Consider the following 23,415-nt stretch of genomic DNA (forward strand, 5'->3'; position numbering starts at 1 on the left):
CTTGTTGACAGTGTGTTTTGCCTTACAGAAGCTTCTCAGTTTCAGGAGATCCTAATTATTAGTCGTCAATCTCAGTGTCTTGCTACTGGTGTTGTATTCATGAAGTGGTCTCCTGTGCCAATGCATTCAAGAGTACTTCCCACTTTTTCTTCAAAGAGGTTCAGTGTGGCTGGATTTATGTTGAGGTTTTTGATTCATTTGGACTTATGTTTTGTACATGGGGATAGATATGGAACTATCTACACTCTTCTACATGTCCGAATCCAGTTATGCCAGCACCATTTATTGAAAATGCTTTCTTTTTTTCCATTGTATAATTTTAGCTTCTTTGTCAAAAATCAGGTATTCATAGGTGTGTGGGTTAATATCAGGGTCTTCAATTCAATTCCATTGGTCTAACTGTCTATTTTTGTACCAATACCAAGCTGTTTTCATTACTATAGCTCTATAATAGAGCTTGAAGTCAGGGATAGTGATCCCTCTGGAAGTTCCTTTATGGTACAGGAATGTTTTGGCTATCCTGGGCCTTTTGTTTTTCCATATAGAGTATTGTTCTTTCAAGGTCTGTGAAGAATTGTGCTGGGATTTTGATGGGGATTGCATTGAATCTGTAGATTGCTTTTATCTATTCAATATTATACTTGAAGTTCTAGCTAGAGCAATAAGAAAACAAAAGGAGACCAAGGGGATACAAATCGGAAAGGAAGAAGTCAAACTTTCACTGTTTGCAGATGATATGATAGTTTACATAAGTGACCCAAAAATTCTACCAGGGAACTCCTACAACTGATAAACACTTTCAGTAATGTGGCAGGATACAAGATTAACTAATAAAAACAATCAGCAGCCCTCCTGTATACAGATGATAAAGGGGCTGAGAAAGAAATCAGAGAAACATCACCCTTAACGATAGCCACAAACAACATAAAATATCTTGGGGTAACTCTAACCAAACAAGTGGAAGGCCCATATGAAAAGAACTGTAAGTCTTTTAAGAAAGAAATTAAAAAGATATCAGAAAATGGAAAGGTCTTCCATGCTCTTGGACAGGTAGGATCAACATAGTAAAAATGGCAATCCTACCAAAAGCATATAGACCTTTCTTAATGGGTATCTCCTCTAGTTTCATTTCTGTTGCTGCGATAAAAAAACACCATGAAAACATGCAATTTAGGAGAGAAAGGGGATTATTATTTTTTTTAGATATTTATTTTTCACACAATATTTTTGATCATATTTTGTCTACTTTCCAAACTCTTCCCAGATCCTATCCACTTCCCTAACCATTCAACTTCAAGATCTTTCTCTAAAAGAAAAACAAAATTCAAGGAAAACCACCACCAACAACAACAACAAAAAACTAACTAAAGAACAGAAAGAAAATAAAAAAGACAAACTAAAGGAAAATCAATAAGAAAAACAAACAAACAAACCCCCAAACCAAAAAAAAACCAAAAACCAAAGGACAAAACCAAAATCAAACCCCACCAAAACTAACAGACAAACAAACAAACAAACAAATGCAAACAGAAACTACACACACACACACACACACACACACACACCCAAAGCCATGAAGTCTTTGACTACTCCTGGCATGGGTCCTGCCCTGGTATGTGATGATAAACCCAGTGACACTCCATCAGAGAAAATGGATATTCCCTTTCCCATCAGGTATAGCTTCTTGGTTGTGGGTGGGACTTTGTGTAGTGCAAATTCACATGCCTATCTATACTCACCTCCATACTCTTACACTCACATGAATTCTCATAATCGCACACACCCTCACACGCACTTATACACAGTCATCCACCCCTACACAATTAAGTACACTCACAGTCACACACTTATACACATATTCACATGCAGACTTAAAGTCCAAGAATAGCACTCCCCCCACATATACACAAACACACAAGCACACTCTGTATTCACACTCAAACACATGCACACCCTCTTTGTCTCTCACAGTCTGTATTGGTTCTCTTTCTTTCAAGAATCATGATTACTACAGTAGGCATTGATGTTTGTGATGAGAGCATTTAATTTCTGTTTAATAGGTAGGTTTACTTCCCATGTTTAGTCCTGGTAAACTGCTTGTAAGTTACTTTTCTTGTAATACTAGATACTCAAAAGTATTGCATGGGATTAAGCTGGAATTGGATAGAGCTATGCTACACAAATTATTTGTCATCATTTACTCAAAGCCCCAGTAAAGGGTTTGTTGTTGTTTTTCAAGACAGGGTTTCTCTGTATTGCTTTGGAGCCTGTCCTGGCACTCACTCTGTAAACAAGGCTGGCCTCCCACTCACAGAGATCCACCTACCTTTGCCTCCCAAGTGCTGGGATTAAAGGTGTGTGCCACCAATGCCCTGTTTAAAGGTTTTTTTTCCTTTGGTAGGTATAGAAACTATTTATTGGATAGCTGTTGTGGGATACATCTTAGTGAGCTACCAGGGACACAGACAGGTAAGACCCTTTTCTCTACTTTCACAGAGCTTGCTGACAATGATAAAAGTTATGACTGTTGGTTGTCAATTTGATTTCTCCTTATCTTTCAGTTCATACATTAATTTTCAAATTAGAAGTCTGTAGATTAAAACCAGCATCGAAACGAATGTCTGAGGTCATTTTGGTGGTACAGCTCTGATTTAATCTAAACAATGGTGATGCAGACATCCCCCATGTTTTGAAGCTCAAAGCCTCACTCATGCTAGGCAAATTCTCGACCATTGAGCTGGGTCCCAGCCCAGATACTTCCATCCAAAGCTCTAGTAAGATAGCAATGTACTCTCTGTGTGATCTAGCCAAGTGTCTTGCAACCAGCCTCGTGAAGTCTCTTTGTTATTTGAACTTTCCAATCTGGTGAATGTAGTCTCCATTAATATCTCTGATTTAAAGGTTTTGAATGTGGTATTCCTCTCCATTTGTTCAGGTGTCTTTTTTTGGGGGGTGTTTAACATTGTCTTGTAGTTCTTAGCATATAGAGTCTGTGCATGCTTAACCAGAGTTCTGCCTACTTTTTTTTTTCTTGCAGCTATGGCTTTTAGATTTAGGGTTTTCAGAGATAATTGCTATTATGTGGAAATAAAATTCATTTTGTCAATTGACTTTGTATGCTTGCTAAAGTCACAGTATTATAGGAATAGATTCCTTGAGGGGAGTTTTCTATGTAGGTAATCATGTTATCTGCATGTAGGGCCAGTATTATCTTTTTCTTTTTGAGACATTTGCTATGTAGCTCAGGTTGGCCTCAAACTCATGCTCCTCCTGTTTCAAGCTTGTGATCCTGTTGGCTATTTCCCCAGTGCTACAACTTCCTTTATGTATTTCATTTTTTTTTCCTTATTGCACAGGCTGGGGCATGGAATATATGTTTACTAGGAATGGTGAGAGCAGACATCTTAGTTTTATTTCTGATCAAAAAGATGGGATCTAGTCTTTCATCATTAACTGTAACATTGTTGGCTTTTTAAGACCATCTTTTGTCAACTTGAGGTAATCTTCTATTCCATTAGATGAGAGGGTTTTATTTTTAAATCACAAATATTGACTGTGGTTAAAAACTTTTTCTATCAGTTGATATGATCATGTGATTTTGTGCTTAGATTATTAAGGAACTGGATAATGTTGATCCATTTGTGAATATTGACCCGGCCTTGAATTGCTGGAATAAATTTCACTTACTTGTAGTATATTATTTTTTCCATATTATTACACTTGTTAATATTTTGCTGAGGATTTTTGTATATATTTATGAGGGATATTGCTTTATATTTTTCTTTGTGTGCTATCTATATTTTATTTTCCTATAAAAATAATGTTGGTTTAGAAAGTGATCTAGGAAGTATTCCATCATCTTTTGCTGTCTGGGAGAGATTTTTCATTCCCCCCCTCTCTAAGTGAACAGACATTTTGTAGTTCAGACTGGCTTCAAACTTGTCTGGTATTATATATGTCCTCCTATGTGCTAAATTATATGTCCCACTATGCATTCCTCTTTCTCTTTTTGTGAGACAGTATTGCTATATAACCTAAATTGGTTTCAATCTGATGATTTCCTTGCCTCAGCTTCCCAAGTGCATGGGTTACAGGCACGTGCCATAACATCCAGAAACTCATTTCTTCCATTAATGTAAGTGTTTTAAACCTGAATATTTCTTCTTTACAAACGTCATTAAAACTGTGGATTCAATTAAAATATTATACTATTCAAATGAGCTATTTTATCTTGGGTGAATTTGGGTGGTGGTTTGTGGTTTTCAGAGTATAGGTCCATCTCACAGAAGTTGTAGAACTTGTGTGTATAAAGTTGTTCATAGTGTTCTCTAATTATTCTTTTAATTTTTGTTGAATCTGTGGTAGTATTCTTCATTTCATTCCTTGTACCGATGTCTTCTCTCTTCCTCTCTTGGTTTATTGTTTTCTATTCATATTTTAAAAATATGGTTTAGTTGATTTTCAGGACCTTGCTTGTTGTCTAATTGATTTCTCCATCATCTCCTTTCTTCTTGCCTTAGGTTTCTTCCGTCCCTACTCTCCAGTTCCTTAGGGTGGAAGACTTATTGATTTGAGAGCATACTCTGCTTCTATTACATTAAGTTTGTGGGATTTTATTCTATGAATCAGGTAATGGAATTGTGTGGTGACCATCCCACATGAACTGGGAAAGGACATGCATTGTGCATTGCTGGGCAGAGCACTGAGTCCATCAGATCTAGTTGGTTGATGGTTGGCAGAACATTAGGACTACCAGATCTAGCTGGTTGATGATGATTGGCAAGCACTGAGTTGATCATTCTATCAGATCTAGCTGGTTAGTGGTTGACAGAGTACTGGAATCAAGCAAGCACCGGGTTGATCAGATCTGACTGGTTGATGGTTGGCACAGTTGTTTTACAACCTTGCTGATTTTCTGCCCACTAATTTTACTGATGCCTAACAAAGACACACATGTTGATGTCTCCAATTGTGACTGTGGCTCTGTCTCTATCTTTCATTTCTGTCAGGTTTTTCCTTTCGCAATTTGAACCTGCTTTCAATGCATGCACAATTAAGTACATTATGTCTTCTTGGTGGATTGAGTCTTTTATCATGGTAATTCGTCCCTGTCTTTGAAGTCTGCTTTGTTTGATGTCCATGTAGTCACTCTGACTTGCTTTTGATTAATGTTTTCATGGTATATCTTCTCCCATCATTTCACTTTTAACCTATGCATATCATTAGGTTTGAAGTGACTATTTCACAAAGCGTATAGTTGGATCACATTTTTTTTCTGCTTTCTAGCATCTCTTTTATTTTGATGTGCTTATACTGGTTTATGTTTGAAGTCATCACTGACATATTTACATTTAGGCTTTTTACTGTATTGTTTTTCTCTTAGTTTTCTTGATTTCTTTTGGACTTTTTGAACTTTTGAAAGTTTGTCATGTTTTTACCATGTCTTTGCTTTTTAGTAGTTACTTCAGGAGTTAAAACAGATGTCCTTCCTGTTTTGCCCAGAAACAATATCTTATTTCGAGTGTAATGTAAAAATATGCTACATAGGTCCCTTGTATCCTTTTGATGAAATTCCGTTCCGGAGTGCTGACCCTTCCACTTTCAACAGTGAAACATATTTTAAAGAACTTAAAAATCAATTTATATTTACCAAAACAGTTACCACTTTTGCTGTTCTTCTTTGACTCCTGAGGTCGCAAGTTTTTTTTCCTAGCCTCATTTCTATTGTTTGAAGAGCATCCCCGAGCAGCTCTTTGAGCACAGGTACTCAGGAGAAATTCCTTAGCTCATCCCATCTAAGAATTTTAATTTTATCCTCTTTCCTGAAGGTTTTTTTCACTACACTCAGAATTATGAGCTGACATTTCTTTTCTTTCAGCACTTTAGAAATGTTAGGTGTCATGACAGTCATTTGAGTCATTGTCTCCCTGTAAGCCATGCATTATGTTTCCCTCTGAATATTTTTAACTAAAAAATTTCTTTAATGTATGTGTGTATACATATTCACGTGTGCACATGTGTGGGTGCACACTCTTGTGTGTTCATGTGCATGTGGAGGTCAGAGGCCAATGTTGAGTGTCTTCCTTGATCACCCTCCACCTTATCTTTGGGGTCAGGGTCTGAGCACATCAATTTGGTTAGACTGGCTAGCCAGTGACCTCTATGGACTACCCCTGTTTCTGCCTCCCCAGTTGTAAGATTTCAGGCTTACACCTTTGCAAATGGTCTCAGTGACCCCGAGGCTCTAGCTCACCTTTTCAATCATTTCTTCCTCTGGCTGACCACACTGGATACTTTAATCAGTTTGTTTTAGACTCATTGATTCTTTTCCTTTTCTTTCCATTCTTCTATACATGGCCTGGCCAGGGGGTTTTGAGGCTACTGGTTATGTTTACTTTAGTTGTTATGTTTCCATTTACATCTGGTTTATATGTATTTATTATTCAGATGTTCTGTCTTACCATCTGCTTGGAGAGTTTTCATCCTTACTTTTGGAGCACTTTTGTAATATCTGCCTTAAAAATCTCTATTAAACAATTCTCATATCCATGTCATCTCAGAACTGGCTAAATAGAGATTTCTGGTTTTTCATGTGCCAACTTTCCTAGATCATTTTAATACAAGGTTTTGGGGTGGTTGTTATTTAAATCCTAGAGAGTTTCTAAAGACTGGCTTTACTTTCATTTGTTTATTCTTAACTTTTTTTCCTTTTGAGGCAGGGTTTTTACTATGTAGCCCCCAAATGGCCTAGAACTCTCTATGTAGACCAGGCTGGTTTTGAACACATAGAGCTCCGCCTGTCTCTGTCTCTGGTATGCTACCACACCTGGCCCATTTATTTATTCTTTTGAGTAGTGCTGAGGGTTGAACATAGGGCTTTGCTAGCGTTAGTCTAGGGCTCTATTATGGAGGTACATACTCACAACAAGTTATAAACAACCATTCATAGACTGTGGTCCCTACACTGATTTTCAAGGACTTTGTAAAACTATGTGGATCTGTTCTACATGTGTGTCACACTGGATGAGTCTAGGACCAGGCCATGGTCTATTTCTTAGCTCAGTTCTCAAAGCTTAGGGACAGACTTGAGCATGTGGTGCCAGAGGAAAGTCTAGGCATCACATGTTCACCAACTGCCTTATGGGTTCCTTTTCATGAGTTCCTTCTTCCCTTGCCACTGTACTATAGCTGATATTTTCCATTTCCCCCAAGAATCCCTCTTAGTTTTACAGTAAAAAAAGCTCAAGTGTTGTTTAGCATTCTCTGACAGAATCTTCTGCAATTACACAAACTTCTTCTGGGGACAATGGGTGGGGAGCTGGAGAGAGATGCAATGGGGCTCCTACATTAAGAACACTCTCCAGTCAGAGGAGCAGCTCCATGTGGTCTAGTCAGGGTTAGTATTGTTGTCAAGAAATACCATGACCAAAGCAAGTGAGGGAGAGTTTATTTGGCTTATACTTCTATTTCATTGATGGAAGTCAGGACAGAAACTCAAGCAGGGCAGGAACCTGGAGGCAGGAGCTGATACAGAAGCTATGGTAGGGATGGTGCTTGCTGGCTTACTCCTCATGGCTTGCTCAGTCTGCTTTCTTGTAGAACTCAGAACCACCAACCTAGGGATGGCACCACTGACAATGGGCTGGACCCTCACCCATCAACCACTAATTAAAAAAATGTCCTACAGGCCTGACTACAACCCAATCTTTTGGAGGCATGTTCCCAATCAAGTCTCCCTCCTCTCAAATGACTCTAGCTTGTGTTGACATAAAACTAGCCAGCATATCCTAACCAAGACAGTGTATCTGTTGGCCTCTGAAGTCAAGTCTGACCATTCTAGAATGTCTCTTTCCCATTCCTATCACATGAAATAGCTGATTCTCCTGCACACTCACTTCTAGATACCCAGGTTCCTTTGGACAGAGGCTTTGGGAACTCCAATATTGAGAAAGAAGCATGCTCAGTGTCAATGCAGTGGGATTCTAGGTTTTTGTTTGTACCCCCAATCTGCCTGCTTCGATTTGCTTTTAGAGCATGCACAACTCTGCTCTATACATTCTGTCAAGTTCTATAGCTGTTCCTTTCTTGGTATCAGAACCTGAAAGTTCTTCTAAGAGAAAAATTGCATTGTACCTTGTTTGGCTGATATCCCTGGGAGGCCTGCCTTTTTTTGAAGGAAACAGAGGAGTGGATCTGGGGGAGGTGTGGGAAGAGGGACTGGGAGAAGAGGAGGGAGGGGAAACTGCAGTTGGGATGTAATATAGAAAAGAAGAATAAATAAAAAAGGAAAAAAATTGCAAGCAATAAAGAGAAAACAAACTTAAGAAGTCAGTGTTTTTACCTTGTACCAACACCTCCAAATCTCACTACTCTTTGGAGAAGAACCAAAAAACACTATGCTCATCATGTTCAGATATGGCAGTGGACTAGTCTTGCTTAGAAGAGTGAAACCTGGTTTGCAATTGTTCCTACAAGCCTGAGAAGCTTGTAGGAAATGTGAGGCCCAAGAACAGAGGAAGTGGCTCTTTGAAGAAATATCAGATTCTGGCCAAATGACATTTTGTAGTGTCACTTTAACAAATAAATGGCACCCAAAGTAAGGAGGAAATTACAAAATAGGCTTCAGAAATAGAACAGATATCAGGGAGGCTAAATAAATGTCTTTATGGTATGCGAGAGCTGACTCAATGAAATTAATGTGAACTGCTTAGAGCTGCCTGGCAAATCGTGAATGAAAATTATCACTACATAGAGCCAAGTCTCAGCATCCCATCTCAGTCTCTTTGTAAAGCACTGGGTTCCACTTTAACCTGTTCAAAGGCAAGATGCCACCAAAATCTAGTGCAATGCTCATATCAACCAGTAGATGGCATATCATGCCCACCTATGTGGACCCCGGGACCCATGAGATGCTGGACTTGTTTTTGTATTAAGAAGCTCCCTGATTACCCATGGAGGCCAGCATGCTTCTCTCTTCCTAGGTAGGCAGTGTGAAGCTAACAGTTAGAGTTGGTGGGGTTTTTAGGTTTAACAAGTTTGTTTAGAATTCATCTGCAGGTTCAAGCATTTCCTGACTTAGTTGTGTCTGGATCTTGCATCTTGTCACCTGAGTCCCACTCCATTCCATCCCATCATGCATCACCTGTGTGCAAGTCCAGTCTGGTTCAGCTCTCTTCCTTCTCAGACTAGAGGCAAACTGTAGCTATGTACCTACCCATACCTGACATCAGACGCCTATCAAGGAAAGTTTACTAAGTGACTAAATAAACCTACCATGGTTACTCAGTTGGATTCTCTAGCAGACTCTCTGACAGTGTTTATACATTTCCCTTTTGTTTCTGAGCCCAAGAGGTAGCCTGGCTAACAATAGCATACTAATCCCTGAAACTGGATTACTTAGGCTCAAAACTTAGTTTTCCATTTGCTAGCTGAATATCCTTCCCAATATGGCTGAATTTCTCCACTTGAAGACTGGGGATACCAATGGCATCTCTTTGATTACCCTATGGCCAGGGTTAAATGAAAATATCCGGCATGCCTATAGGTTCCCAAACTTGTTCACTGCCTTCTGAAACTTGCTTTGCCCTGAGGAAGACTTAATGCAATTGCAAATGCATCCAAAGAAGATTTGCCATGGGCCTGGCATGCCTGACTGACACTGGTAGCAGCATCTAAGGAAAAGAAGTTCCTCCTTCTCTTCATTCTCACTGTCACTAATGGTTTGAAGGTGCCCAGGGGAAGACTCCAAGCTACATGAGTCAGGGACACTGCATTGTCCACCTGCTTCCAGTCATAGGCTCAGCAGTAACTTCTGAAGGTGACTACATGAGAGTTATGGGGATAGCACATTTACCATAGGGGGATTATATTCATAATGCCTCAAGGACCAAAAAACACCAAGGCAAAAGATGAAGGACCCCATGGCTTGTTTTCCTTACTAGAGCCTATTGTGCTTTTGAGGCAACTTCTGAGTCATTATCCAGACATGAGTGGAACCTAGGACCACGAGGAGCTCATCTTATTTGTTTTTAAAACTATGTATGTATGTATACGTGTGTGTGTGTGTGTGTGTGTGTGTGTGTGTGTGTGTGTGTGTGTGTGTTCATTTGTTTGTGTGCACATGGGCATGGAGGGACAATTTTCAATAGTGAGTTCTCTCTTTCCACTATGTGAATCCTGAGGATGGAACTTATGTCACCAGGCTTTTCTACAAGTACCTTTACCTGCTGAAGCTTCTTGGAGGCTCTAGTCCTTTATTTTGTTATAGGAAGCCATGATCATACATTAGTAAGGATTTCTCTTCCCAGGTCAGAGGCATATAGAAAGCTAAGGCAGAGAAACAGAGAAGCCATTTAGATATAGTACATGGCTGGCTGTAGGTCACTAGGGACGTTGTGTGAAGGTCACCTGAACCCTGGAAAGTGAAGGAACTGGACAGGAAACTGGTGTTAGCCAGCTTTTCTCCAAGTCGGGCTGAAGAGATGGCAAATTGTGGCAGGTGACCAGTAGGTGGTGCTATTAGTGTGAAGAAATCATGAGTGTGACTATTAGTGTGTCAGCAGGAGAGCTGGCAAACATCTCCAAGAGAGAATTGGTCCTGTCTAAATAAATTCCAGCCATCTAGTGAGACTTGGGATGGGAATGGAGACTGGCTTTGGAAATGGGCAGGAGTGTGCAAGGGGAGGGCACTACAAGAAAAGGAGGGGAAGTCAAGGCTATGTGGCTGTCTGCCTTCTATTCACATGTCTATTCAACTGTCAGGCCCTCACTCATGAGATGCTTGCTGTCTCCCAGCATGCCTTGGTACCTTTGCTTCACCACAACTTCCACCTGAAATACCCCTTTTCATTCTTTTCTCTTTCTACTCAGTCCAGCTGTCGCCTTCTCCTGGAAGCCTCCCATGATCTCACCCCCGAAGGAAGAACTGGCTTATAGCTTCTTTCTAACCCACTCTACTTACACCTTGGTAGATTCAGATGTTCATCAACAAGTGAGGGTTTTCTGAGGGTTCACTTGGTGCAAAGATCTTGGCTGATTTTAGTCAGTGCCAACCCAACACATGCGAGGACTTTCTTGTCCACAGCATAGCCACTCCTTTGGAAATCCAGTGCCCAGTTTGTCTCAGGGTCATGAGAAAGTCCTAGAATGCTGAGGGGCTAAGGGGTTATATTGGGAGAACCTTCTGAGGGTGGCATGAGTTTTGGGGGGGTTAAAATTTATTTTAACTGGGTGTGGAGATTGTGCACGAGAGACCAACAGGCATGAAAATCTGAGGGCTTGGCTAGGTGGTCCAAGTTCTCAGGCAGCCTATTATTGTGACATATGTGAAAGGTGGGCGGCACAGAGAGCCCAGTGCAGCTGCCCCACTGGGAGGAAGATGAGATTTTGCCGCCTCTGAAGTGCCACTCCTGTCAACAGTTTATGACATACAATACATCAAGGGTAATGTAGTTAGTTACCTGCAGTTCTCAGAGCAGCAACACCTGGGAACCTGTTGGAACTGCACACTCCGGGGCTACACCCCAGGCCTGCTTACTCGGCAATCCAGGGGGAGGTGGGAAGTGCTATATTTTCATAAACTGTAAGACAAAGTTTGAGAAGCATTGGAATAGCATAAAGAGTGCTAAGGACAGCTGTTAAGGGAGGGGGCTGGGTTAGCTGCGCTAGGCTAGAGAGGGGGCTTCTGGTGTTCTGAGCAGTGTACTACTTTACATACTTCTTTCCTTTCCCTCCCTCCCTCCTTCCCCCTCCCTCCCTCCCTCCCTCCCTCCCTCTCTCTTTCTTTTTTTCTTTCTTTCTCTTTCAAGACAGTGTTTTTCTGCATAGCTTTGGAGCCTGTCCTGAAACTCACTCTGTAGACCAGGCTGGCCTCGAACTCACAGAAATCTGCCTGCCTCTGCCTTCTGAGTGCTGGGATTAAAGGCGTGTGCCAACACTGCCTGGCCATACTTTCCTCTTTAAGTGATACAAGAAGTAACCAACCAAGAAGTCTGTGTCACCATCTCTCATGTAGATGCAAGATCTGAGGCTCAGAGTAATAAAATGTCCCACCAATGGTCAGCTCTCAGCACTGGGGTCTCCTCTGTGCCAATCTGACTCCCAGTGGAAGGTCTTCACTTCGGATGCTGCCTGCCACTTTGCAGTGGAGTCTCCATCTGGCCTGGGTGGAAGTACAGGGCCTCTATCTTGAAGCTCCTTTCCCCAGATGTGGGCCAACCCCGAGGCCAACGAGAGTGGTATGACATTCAGTGATGTGAATTTTCATAAAGCTTGCCATACACACATGGGAGCAGGACTTACTAAATAACCTCTTCTAAACCACCCACTTTCATCCCTGACTCAGGGCTTAGAGCTCAAGTGTGAGATTAAATAAGAGAAGGACCCATACACTGAGATTTGTTAGATTGGAAAGAACACAGTGAGGAAACACCCACACTGCTAAACAAGTTGTTTTCTTTTCTCTGTAAGTTATACCAAGTGATTATAATCATGTCTCAGTTGAACATGTATGTTAAGTGCAGTATCCTTATGGCAGGTCCTGTGTGTGTGGGTGGACAGGGCAGGTGTCTCTGCCCTTGGGAGTCTGTTTCTGAAGCCAGTGAGCATAGGAACCAGGATAGGACATGGCCTGGGGGCAGTTTGGCACTGCCTGAGGTGAAAATTGCTTTTAGTAAATTGAGGCCTCAGGTTTTTGTGGCCCTCTGAACATCTCTGTCCATGACAGGTAGGACCTGCTAGGCACTGCAGGACTAAGGTGGGGTCTTCCTCCAGCCCTCCTGGTAACTGCTACTGTCTCCCAATAAAGGCTGCTGCACGCCTTTAAACACAAAATAGTCTTTTATTTGTCAACGAAGGCTACACGGGATCACTTCTGGTTTTCTTTTTATGCTTTTCCCCCCTTTTTTTTCTAGAAGGTATCTACATCTGCATTTATTTACAGCCTTGTTGGTATTTACACAGTCAAGAATACAGTGTTAGAAACACAAAAGTGTTGAGAAAAAAACTTCTCAAAATTAGTTCCAGACTTCATGAAAACATTTCCACATGGTAAGGCCAGAGTCTCCAGTGTCGGTCATCCAGAGGCAGCTCAGAATTGTCCCTTGCCAGAGCTGCGGGTTCAGAGGTCCTCAGAACAACGGGCACATTTAGAACAGTGGGATTCTGGTGGTGAGTGGATCAAAGCTGCTGGGGACCACCAGACATCTGCGGGTCTGCTTCTGCTGGGACAGCCGAGCCTGCCCATGGGCAGTCATCCCTGAAACATCTGCCCTTAGAATCAATCACATTTTTCTTAGGGACCAGGAAGTAGCCCAGTCTTATGCCTTTGGCATTTCCCAGAGAGTAAGAAACACAACACAGGACCCCACCAAGGGCTCCCAATATAACACAAGGTCCCCACGCCACACCTTCCCACCTTTGATCTTCCACAACACCATGAAACCTCAGAGCGCACCACTGTTCGGGGCAGTCAAGTACACAAGGCTGGTTTTTGAGAATGAAAGGTTGGAGAGGATAAAGTTTCTCTCTGTCACCTGAGCAATGAGTCTTTAAAATGAGTTTGCTGTTTTGGGAAGGTGAAATAAAAAGGCTTTGAACTACAGAGTTCTTTTTTCACTTCCTTCCCCTCCCACAAAATATAGACAATGGTTTCGACCTAGCTGGGGATGGCATGCCTCACGTGGAGGGCTTTTAGTCCTGATGAAGATCCCAGAAGAAAGGAGAGTCTGGGTCTTTCGGGGACCCCACGGGAAGTGAATCCTCCCATCCCCAGGTTCGGAAGCAACCTCTTGGGCTAAGTGGCTGCTGTGAGGGATGAAGACCATTATCATCTTTGTGTAATGGGTGATTGAATCCCAAAGCTCAGCACCCCACTGAAAGCCAGCAAGCTCATCTTCCTGGGTACACAACCCAGTGTTGCTGCTCTCACCACGCGGCCACCAGAAATGCGAGGGCTGCAAATGGCAAAGCTGTATTCTAAGATGTCACATTGAAAACCTTGTCTGTAAAGGCAGCCACTTAGAAGTCACAGCTGAAAGGTCCTTTCTTCTTCTTCCCTTGCTCTGTGCCTATAAAGCCCTGCTCAGTTAACTCAGCTCTTCTGCTTCTCCATCATCTGCTCCCTGTTCCATCCCATCCCTCTTATTTACAGTTACTTGCCCAGCCTCAATCTCCCATTAGCTTCCTAGAGTTTCTTTCAAACCTTGCATCCCTCCGTATAGCCCACCAGCAATTCTGAGCCAAGTGTCAGAGGCTAAGGTGTGGTTTGCCATGGAGTCAATGTTACCACTGTGTCCTCTAGTGATCTTGTCTGAGTTGTAAAGCAGTGGGGGGGGTAAAGGGGGTGTGGATCTCAGGGTTTAAAAATCAAAATTGTGAGTTGCTAAAGTTGTGGTTAAGGTCATGGAGGAGGGGCTGAGGCTAAGGGACTGGCTGGCAGTTGTGGAGGGTGAGGAGGCAGGAACTACTTGAAGTGAATCTTAAAAGTTCAGAGGCTACCACGCTTCAGAATCACACACATCAACCAGTGAGGAAGACCTGGTCACTTTATCAAGTGGATAGATGTAGTTAGTGCCCAAAAGACAAGTGCTATCCAGGATGACATTTAATACTCAAAGTCTCCTACATAGGCAAAAGGAACTGTGGCTTATGCCTTCAAACCCACCTGGGAGGTGGAATCCAACTTAAAGGGGCCAACGCCAGAGTACCCATTTGGAGAGGGTAGCGTCAGCATAAGGCAGAGGCACATGGCGCTGTCTAGCCTGTAGTGAGGTTCTTTAGAGTGCAGGGAAGCTTGCTTGTTTCCCTTGCAGAAACTAGGTACCCTTTCTTGGATGAAGCCTAGGAAGAATATCAGGTTATTCCTTTTAAAAAAAGGAACACCCAATAATTCATTGTTATTGATCCCTAAAAATCTATTCTTTGAGGGAGGAAGGTAGCGGAGGAGGACGACACAGGCTGGACAGGTGCAAGGGCATGGTTCCCTTGGACCACATGCTGTCTCTGGCTTACAAGTAAATGTCCCCAGTAGATCTCAGCCAATGTCAGGCAACCAGCATGGGATAGACCAACTAGGCCAACTCACAGGACTCTGCCCAAAGGACCCTTACAGCAAAGGTACATTTTGAGAGGCATAAGTCTTTTGGGTGAAAAAGAATTGTGTTTTTCAGGTCCAACTATTTCTATCCCATCCAAGAATGATCATGCCAGAAGGGAGTCCCCATTACCAGCTCATGCTGGGTAGAGAGGGCCTGAGGCGGCATTGGATCTGACCCAGCAGAGCTCTGATCCAGAGGCAATGAGCAACCAGTGGGTGAAGCAGACCGTGATACACTGTTGCAGCAGTGTGACATATTTTTTTTTTTTTTGAATCAGGAAGGGCACTTAGCGAAACACATCCTCTAATCCCAGTGGGACAACGTAAGGCGAGATCTCCCCTCCCGGAGAAGCTTTGGCCACCTCCCTCTGCCAGGCTGAACCCAGACTCCACATTGCTCTGATTCTCATGCAGTAAGAGACCTTCTTGGTTTCATTAACTCATGCCATATTCTGAAGACTGTAAGGCTATAAAGGTGCCATGAGCTTATCAGTCCAACAAGGTTTCCACAGGGAATAGCTTAGACTCAGAATTCATTTTCCACACTTAATGTAAATGTAACCCATAAAAGTCCCATTTTCTAAGAAGCCCAGCTCAAAAGGAAGCATTTGGCTCCCCACCCCCCATCTCCCAGAGCCTCCTGTGAGTGCTAATGACAATGGTCTCTAGGCAGACAAACCACAAAGGAGTCCTCCAGTGAGCTCCCAGCTCTTGCTATTACACTCTTCTGTGTTCATACCTCCCCTGGCCTGCTGGCTGCTGCCTCCCTCTGGGCAGCCCTCCAGCTCTGGCTGCACCCGTGCCTAGCCTCTTCCAGATGAGGTGTACATATGTGCAGAGGTCTTCACAGGAACAATGCTAGCCTGGCCTTCCCGATCCATGGGCACCAGCCTCTGGCACCACCATCCCTGATCCCAGGTGGGGTGGCTTGACACAGATAGGCTATACCAAATGAGCACTTTCCTCTTATTTAAAAAACAAGCAAAACAAAACCCCAAACAATCCTGGCTGAAGTTCTCCAGTGAAGAACTCCACAGAAGGGATTTCCTGAAAGTCCAGGCTCTGGGACTCCAGAGCCTCTGGGAATAGCCTGTAGAGGGAAGGCAGAAGAGAGGCCAGGAGCTGGCTAGAAGGATTCCTGGCTCTTGCCTTTGCTGACTCCTTTCTTTGGCTGACTTGTTTCTTATGCATCTTTCCAGGATCGAAGGCCATCAGGCATCTCTTGCCACACTCCTGATTCTCAGTGGTGGCAGTTGAGTACTAGAGGGGACAGGGCTTCCTCGCCTTTCCTGGACTTTGAGGGCTGGCTGTGTGGTGCTGGTTCTCACGTCTGACTTTGGGAGAGAGGAGGAGGTGCACAAGGGACATCATGGAGGGTCAACCACTCACAGACACCATGGTGCTTTCACCTCTTGGAAAGGATGGGGCTGGTAGCCCCAGGATGTTATGTCATCAGACTGGGGAAAGGACCTAGGAGACACTTTCTCTATTTCATTATGGGGGTGGTGGTGGCACTGACAACTACACTAGAGATTTGTTAAAGGGAGAGGGGGGTTCATTTAGCATCAAAATATAAAGCTTGGACGGGAGTTTGGGGTGGTTCGTAAAGGTGCTGAACATCATGGAATTCTCCGGAGCATGATGTAGGTCCTCAGGAGGCACAAAACATGGTGAAGAGAAACTCACCACTTTCTGTGGGAGCCTAACCAAAGCTCCCGAGGTACCACAAGGCCCGGTACTCTCTGCACCCCTCACTCCCACCTGACCCCAGTCAAAGAAGAAAGGGTTACACATGAGACAAGTTAGCACAGACACTCGTGTCTCACATCACACTGGGTACCTAGGGATGGATGAGGACACACCCAAGGGGATGTGTATCCCCAAAGAGAGGAGAATTGTACCCCAAACAACAGGGAAAATTCCTCAAGGAGAAAAGGGAACAAAAGACAATAAAGTTATCATTGTGATCACACTACAGGAAAAAAAATACCTTCTGTTCTTTGCAAAACAAAAATGTGTGAAGGCCAAATTTGTATTTTTCTTAAAAAAAAAAAAAGAATGTTGCACTAATTAACAATGCAACCAATATCTTTCTGTTTTGTTTTCTGCACTTGTTAAAAAAACGTTTTTGTTTTTTGTTAAGTACAACACAGTCAGGTATACGGACACAGAAGAGTAGCTGTCTTTGGCAAGAAGTCCAGGCCTTGGCCCTTTCTGTCACCTTCGGCCCATCTCGCTCTGTCTCATGAAGTGGATATTGTTGGCGCTGTCCGACAGTTCTGGGTACTGCTCAACAGAGGTCACAAAGAAGCCATCATAGCCTTGCACCCGCCCTGTGTTCAGCACCTGCTGCCTCTCCCCCTCTGTCCAGGCCCGCAGGCCTTCCTCCCCTTCCCGTAGTCTTTGCTGCTCCCGGGCCCAAGCCTGGCGCACAGCTCTCTGCCTGGCCAGCTCCAGCACCCGTGCCTTCTCCTCATCCACTGTTGTCCCATAGCGGGTGTTCAGGCACAGTGCCCTGTACTGCAGCTGGATGTCAGTGTAGCGTCTAGTCCTGCCACTGAGCATGGTGTTGATCTGGGACACAGTGACGTTGACCCCATTCTCCAGGGTTCGCCGCCCCCCACTGAGGCCCAGGATGGCCAGGTCACCTTCAGAAGGTCCTGGTTTCACAAAGTAGTGGGTATCCACTCCATCAATGGTGAAGTGAAGGTTCTCTAGATAGTGGGCATTGTTCAAGATGGCCGCAATCCTCCGCCCATCCTCATTGGCCACACTGATGATGTCTGTGGTCACTCGACCATCTTTCAAGGCAAACTTGACCCCCTTGCCAAAGATGGAACCACTGGAGGCAAACTTCTTTGTCTCTGGAGCCTGTTGGCAGCTGGTGATGGTGGAGCCATAAAGCTGGTCAAAGCGTTCTAAAGTAACAAAGGCCTTGAGTTGCTTCTGGACTTCGCATTGTACCCCAAGGATAGACTGATGGGAGAGGGCCATGAAAAAGAGAGAGGGAGAGAATAAGACAAGGGGAAAACCAAACCCCCAAGAGTACATCAGTGCAAATGGTGAAGTCAAACCTATAGGTATTTATTAGCTTGTGGCATCTGTCTTGATGGTGCTGACCATAAGAACACCCAGCCCTCCTTCATCCATTCATCCCCGTACCCTTATATTCAGGGACAGTTGAGAGAGCAACTACCCTGGCCAAGTCCTTTTCTGAGCAGTGGAGATACAAAATGACCTGGATATTACCTTTGCCCTCAAATAACTCAATTTTTCATAGGCACAGACAGACAGACATGACAACAATATTGCAACCAAATGTAATGACTGGTGGTCTAAAGGACATAATAGTTAATAGATATAGTAATATAGAATGATCTTCAAGCTCAAGAATTACCATCCAACACCCTGATTAAGCCCCATAGCAGATACTGTTATTATTTCAAGAGAGATTTTTTTTTGAGTCTTGCTATGTATCCCTGGCTGATCTGGAACTCACCATATACACCAGGTTGGCATCAAAACCACAGATATCCACCTGCCTCTGCTTTCCAAGTGCTGGGATTAAAGTTGTGGGCCACCACATTCAGTTTCCAGTTCACGTCTAAGGAAACTAAGGCTGACACAGCTCCTCACCAGCCTACAGTCCTACTACTCACTCCATGTTAGCATTAACATCTAGGTCTGTCTGACTCCAGAGGCCAGTGTCAAGGGCAGCTGCAGTGGTGAGAAGCAAACAAGACTCAGAAGATACTCAACCTAATGGTGGAGAAGTGAGGGAGAAGCTAAGGTTCCAAGGAGAGGGCCAAGTCTGAGTTAGGACTTACAGGATGTGGAAGGTGACATTAGTGAGGATGGCATGGCAATAAAGGCATGGTATTAGGAAAGCCAAGGATTATCTCAGGCCTCTCACTTTGTTCTATTGCTCTTTACCCCCATGATCCACACTTTTCACAGACAGTCTCTGCCCCACAAAGCCTGTACGGACCTCCTCAATTATCCCCCCCACACTTGGCTGCTGTGGGGTCAGGTTGGACCCTGTCAACTTGGTGTAGCATCTGTCTGCCCCTCCCACTCTCAAGTTGCTCAGAGAAGCCGTGTTCAGGGCTTCAGGGCTTTATCAGTGACTCAGGGTGCAGGCTTTAGAAACAGACCCATCAGCCTCCCATTGAAATTAAGTCCTCTTTATAATTAATAGAACCCTGTCTGTGAACAATTATTTCCTAGAGTTTCACAAAAGCCGGAGTGCTCAACAACAAAGATCTCCAATGCTTGCCAAGGGCAGAAATCAATAATTCATTGACAGGCAAGGTTGGCAAACAGGCAGGCAGAGACAGGGGCTCTAGGGAGCCCAGAAGAAACCTGGGGGTGGGAGGAAGCACTGTGTGGCTGGAATCAGCCTTGGGGACAGCAGATACTGAGACATCTGGACCCAGGGGCTGGGGTAGTAAGGTCTGGGATAGGCTAGGGCAAAAAAAGGAGGGTCTCTGTGGCCAGGCAGACTCAGGTTCATGTCATCTTCTGTCATTTCCTAGCTGAACATTCGTGGGTAGGTTTCTCTGAACCTAGCCTCCATATTTATGAAATGGGCTGTTAAATGGTCCAATTGTTGTGTCACTGAAGCACCTACAATGTACTAGCCTGTATGCTAGGTACTAATTGAGATACACAACTTAATCTGTTGGGATTCAGAATCTAGTAAAGGAATAAGAAAGAAAACAGAAGTTGGACAGAGCAAACCACTGGAGCAGACTTATTCACAAGTCTGGGAGGAGATAGCTAAGATGAGACTAAAGGAATTAGTCTAGAGCAAGAAACAGCGACATGGTGCTGGTGAGCTGGCTCAGTTAGTAAAGGGCTAACCCCACAAGCATGGGGACCTCGTAAAGAGCTGATCATGGAGGCATATGTCTGTGATCCCCATGCTTAGGTCACAGATACAGGAAGATCACTGGCTGTTTTGGTCAGATTGTCTGAATCTGTGAGCTTCAGGTTTAGTGAAGGACACACATAAACACAATCTCTCTCCAAAAGGTGATATGTACACACATCCCCCCCACACCTACACCCCCCCACACACACACCATGTGTACCAAGGTAGGGGAAGCAGGAGGAGGAAGGAGAAGTGGGTTTGTCGGGGAAGACTAGGAAATTTTCCAAGCACAGGATCCTGCCAGAGGGCATTGCTGCTTCTCCCCAGGGTTTTCTGTTCCTGGGCTGGCATCCCCTAGAAGACTTGGTTTCTGCTTATCTACCTTTGCATTCCATGGGCCACAGTACAGAGCTGGGCACAGAATCTGTTCCTGGTACAGGATTTATGAATGGAGACTGAGTTTGGGATGAGAAATGCATGCAGTGAGCAGCAGGTGGGATGAGACTGTTGTAAAAGTTCTTTCCAGCCATTTAATTCCAAGTCTTTGAAATCTGGTTATAAAAGGAAGATTCTTTTTTCTCTCCTATAGCCCTCCTAGCCATGTTCAGCCAAACGACACAAAGTGGACAAAACTGGGTTTGAATTGTCTCATGCATTAAACCTGCACAATGACAAGAATAATGACATGGTATATTTGTGAACTAACTTAAGTAGTGTGTCACTCAAGGCAGGTGCCTCAGGTGTTCAAAAAAAAGTAACATCTGTATTCAGAGCACACCTTCTCTCTTAGCACTTTTGTCTGCATAGTGACAAAGGCTTATTTTTTGTGGAACTCTGAACTTGGTGGATCACATAGAACGCCTTCATGCAGTCTATGGGTGTCCATGTGCTGCTGCAGCTGGGTCCCTGGAGCCTGCTTAGCCATAGATTTGCTGTTTTCTGAAAGTTGTCTGGCAGGAACCATGAAGGTGTTGCCCTAGTTTCCATAACTGGATTGAACTTTCCTGTACAATTGGTGGGGTCCTCCTTTAATGTCAGAATGGCCTGAGGTGTGGTTGTCTTGTGGGGGAGTTACCTTGCTGTTGTCCCATTCCTGAGTTTTCATCTGTGTGTGCATGAGCTCATAGGATGGTTCCATGGCATCTGTGTCTGGTTTGGGATAGCCAGGTATCACGTTGTGGAGCTGGAATCCAAAGGTGAGTAGCCAGCTGTTGACATCTGGGAGGAGAGAAGCAGAAATATGCCAAGGAGTATGCCCAGGGGTCACAGTGGAAAGTGAGTGGTTACAGAGCTGACTGCTACACACACTGAAAAATGATGTCCTGGTCATAAAGTTGAATGTGCTGCTGGGCCCCCAGCAATCCCGCTCGAAGGCATATATCCAGAATCGTTCTCCAACAGGATAGATCCAAGACAGAGAGAGAAAGAGAACCTAGGCTTTCAGATATCTCTTTCTTCTCTCACCCATACCTGTTTGCCCAGAGGTAGCTATTGATAGATGAAGCTCTCCCAGGCGCCCCCCCCCCAGCATCAATAAGAAACCCTTGCAAAGATCAGTCAGACCCAAGAAAGGATTTTTAATGGCTAACTTGCAAAGAGAAAAATTCACTTAAGAAACAAACTGCCCCTCCTCTACCTGCCCTCTTTGTAGCCATTAGATCCTCAGGGCCAACATGCCTCTGGGCATGGCGCTGGCTAGTGTGAAGATCAAAGAGCTCTCCTGTTTGCTACAGTCTTATTTCTGACAGCACAGGGAAGTCGCTCAACCTTCCAGTGCCTCAGCCTGCGTGTCTCTAAGCTTATTAATCATATTCCTTGGAGTTGTATTTCAGTGAGCATTTGGCTCATTGAAGAATGGAATCAGAAATCTATGATCCTGGGTTGGGGTGTAGTGCAGTTGGTAGAGTGCTTGCCTAGCATACATGAAGTCCCAGGTTCAGTCTCCAGTGCTACCTAAATTGATGCCTGTAACCCCTGCACCCAGGAGGTGGAGGCAGTAGTAACAGAAGTTGAATGCTATCCTTAGCTACATAGTGAGTTTGTGGTTAGCCTGGGCTGTATGAAATCCATCTCAAGACAAAGCAAAGCAAAATCAAGGATGACAACAACAAAAATCCATCAACCAATAAAAATCTCCAAAAGACCTTAGATAGGGGGTTGAGATGGGCTATCAGTCACTTGGCCCATGTGGCAAAAGGCCTATTGTGCTAGTAGATGTTGTGCCATCACAGAACCTCCCCTTGAATACTTATGCCCCCAAAGGGAGATGAGATCTGAGCCCATATATCTTTTAAATATGATAAAAAGCAGGCACGGCAAAAGCATGGCATTGAAGGCAAACAACCAGAAAACCATTGCTTGTTTGGCATCCTTGGAGTTGGAGGTTGCACTCCAGGCAATGATGGTTACACGAGGTGAGGTACCCAAGAGGGGGCAGTGTGGAAGGAAGCAGAAAGTAGTTTACAAAAGCTGAGGAAGAACCAGAAAGGACAGCCTGGGGTGCCAAGAGGGAGGTGATCAGAGCCTTATTAGGAGGTAGTCTGTATTGCAAGGCGGCTCAACCTTCTTGGGAAGGGGCAGCCTAAGATGCTAAAACACGTGACAGACTCAGAGTCCAAAGTCTCAGTGGCTGGGTGGGTGGGGGTTGGGCGGGAGAGGTGTACAAGGTTTTATGGCCAGCCTCAGAGCCAGGGGCCATTTGTTCTCTTTCCAATGGAAGCATCTCTGTTGGGGGGGAGGTCCAAGTGATGAGCCCTGCCAAGGAGGAAGTGATATCCACCCCCCACAGCTGCTGAGTGGGAGAGACCTGTGGGGGTCAACAGTCAACAATGTGTTCTTGACACTGTTGAGACCCCATGTTTCTCGTTTATCTTTGCCTCTTCGGTTGTGTTGTTTTCATTTGTCCCAGGCCCCTCCACTGGGGACCCCCATTTAGATCCTCCCTTCAGCCTTGCTATGCAGGTCACAGAAAAGAAAGAGCATGGTAGCTGGGGCCACACAAACCCACCTGCTGGCTCCTCAGTGTACAAATAGTGAACTTGAAGAGCTTATGTTTTAACTTCTCATAGATTTAGTTCCCTTGTCTGCATACTGACAACAGGAATGGTTTTATCTAAGTCTTGGAGGATAACAAGGATATTGCTTGGAGGTAGTGCCTGTAGAGCAGGAGCTTTTCTAAGCTTGTGCCTAAAACGTTGGGTTTAATTCACAATACCTACATAAGGTACTGGCTCACAGAGGGTTTTCTGTCTTTGTCTATCCCAAGACCCTCTTTTTCTTATTTGTAACAGGGGGCTTGGATGACTTCTCCATGGCCCTTTTCTCATTGAGTTTCCAGAAGTCTCTCATTCTTTGGTTCTCAACAAATGGGTCTTTGGGAAATTAAAACAAGCAGAATATGGGGACAGAACACCTCACAAAAACACTCTTACTTCAGGCTGAGAATGTG

At 44.1% G+C, this 23,415-nt stretch overlaps 1 protein-coding gene across 5 annotated transcripts in view; it reads right to left on the bottom strand.

Annotated features, from left to right (window-relative positions):
• Positions 1-12,818: 12,818 nt before the first annotated feature.
• Positions 12,819-23,415, bottom strand: part of Tenm4 (teneurin transmembrane protein 4) — a 719,910-nt gene continuing 709,313 nt past the window's right edge. For all 5 annotated transcript variants that reach the window (XM_027407666.2, XM_027407667.2, XM_035442393.1 and 2 more), the window contains 2 exons: positions 21,043-21,185; positions 12,819-18,070 (listed from right to left, as the gene is read on the bottom strand). In XM_027407666.2, the coding sequence (XP_027263467.1) occupies positions 17,312-18,070; positions 21,043-21,185 (902 nt within the window). In that variant the 3' untranslated portion in view covers positions 12,819-17,311. The remainder of the gene's footprint in view (positions 18,071-21,042; positions 21,186-23,415) is intronic.

This window comes from Cricetulus griseus, chromosome 3 (genome assembly GCF_003668045.3).
Source record: "Cricetulus griseus strain 17A/GY chromosome 3, alternate assembly CriGri-PICRH-1.0, whole genome shotgun sequence".
NCBI classification, from domain to species: domain Eukaryota; kingdom Metazoa; phylum Chordata; class Mammalia; order Rodentia; family Cricetidae; genus Cricetulus; species Cricetulus griseus.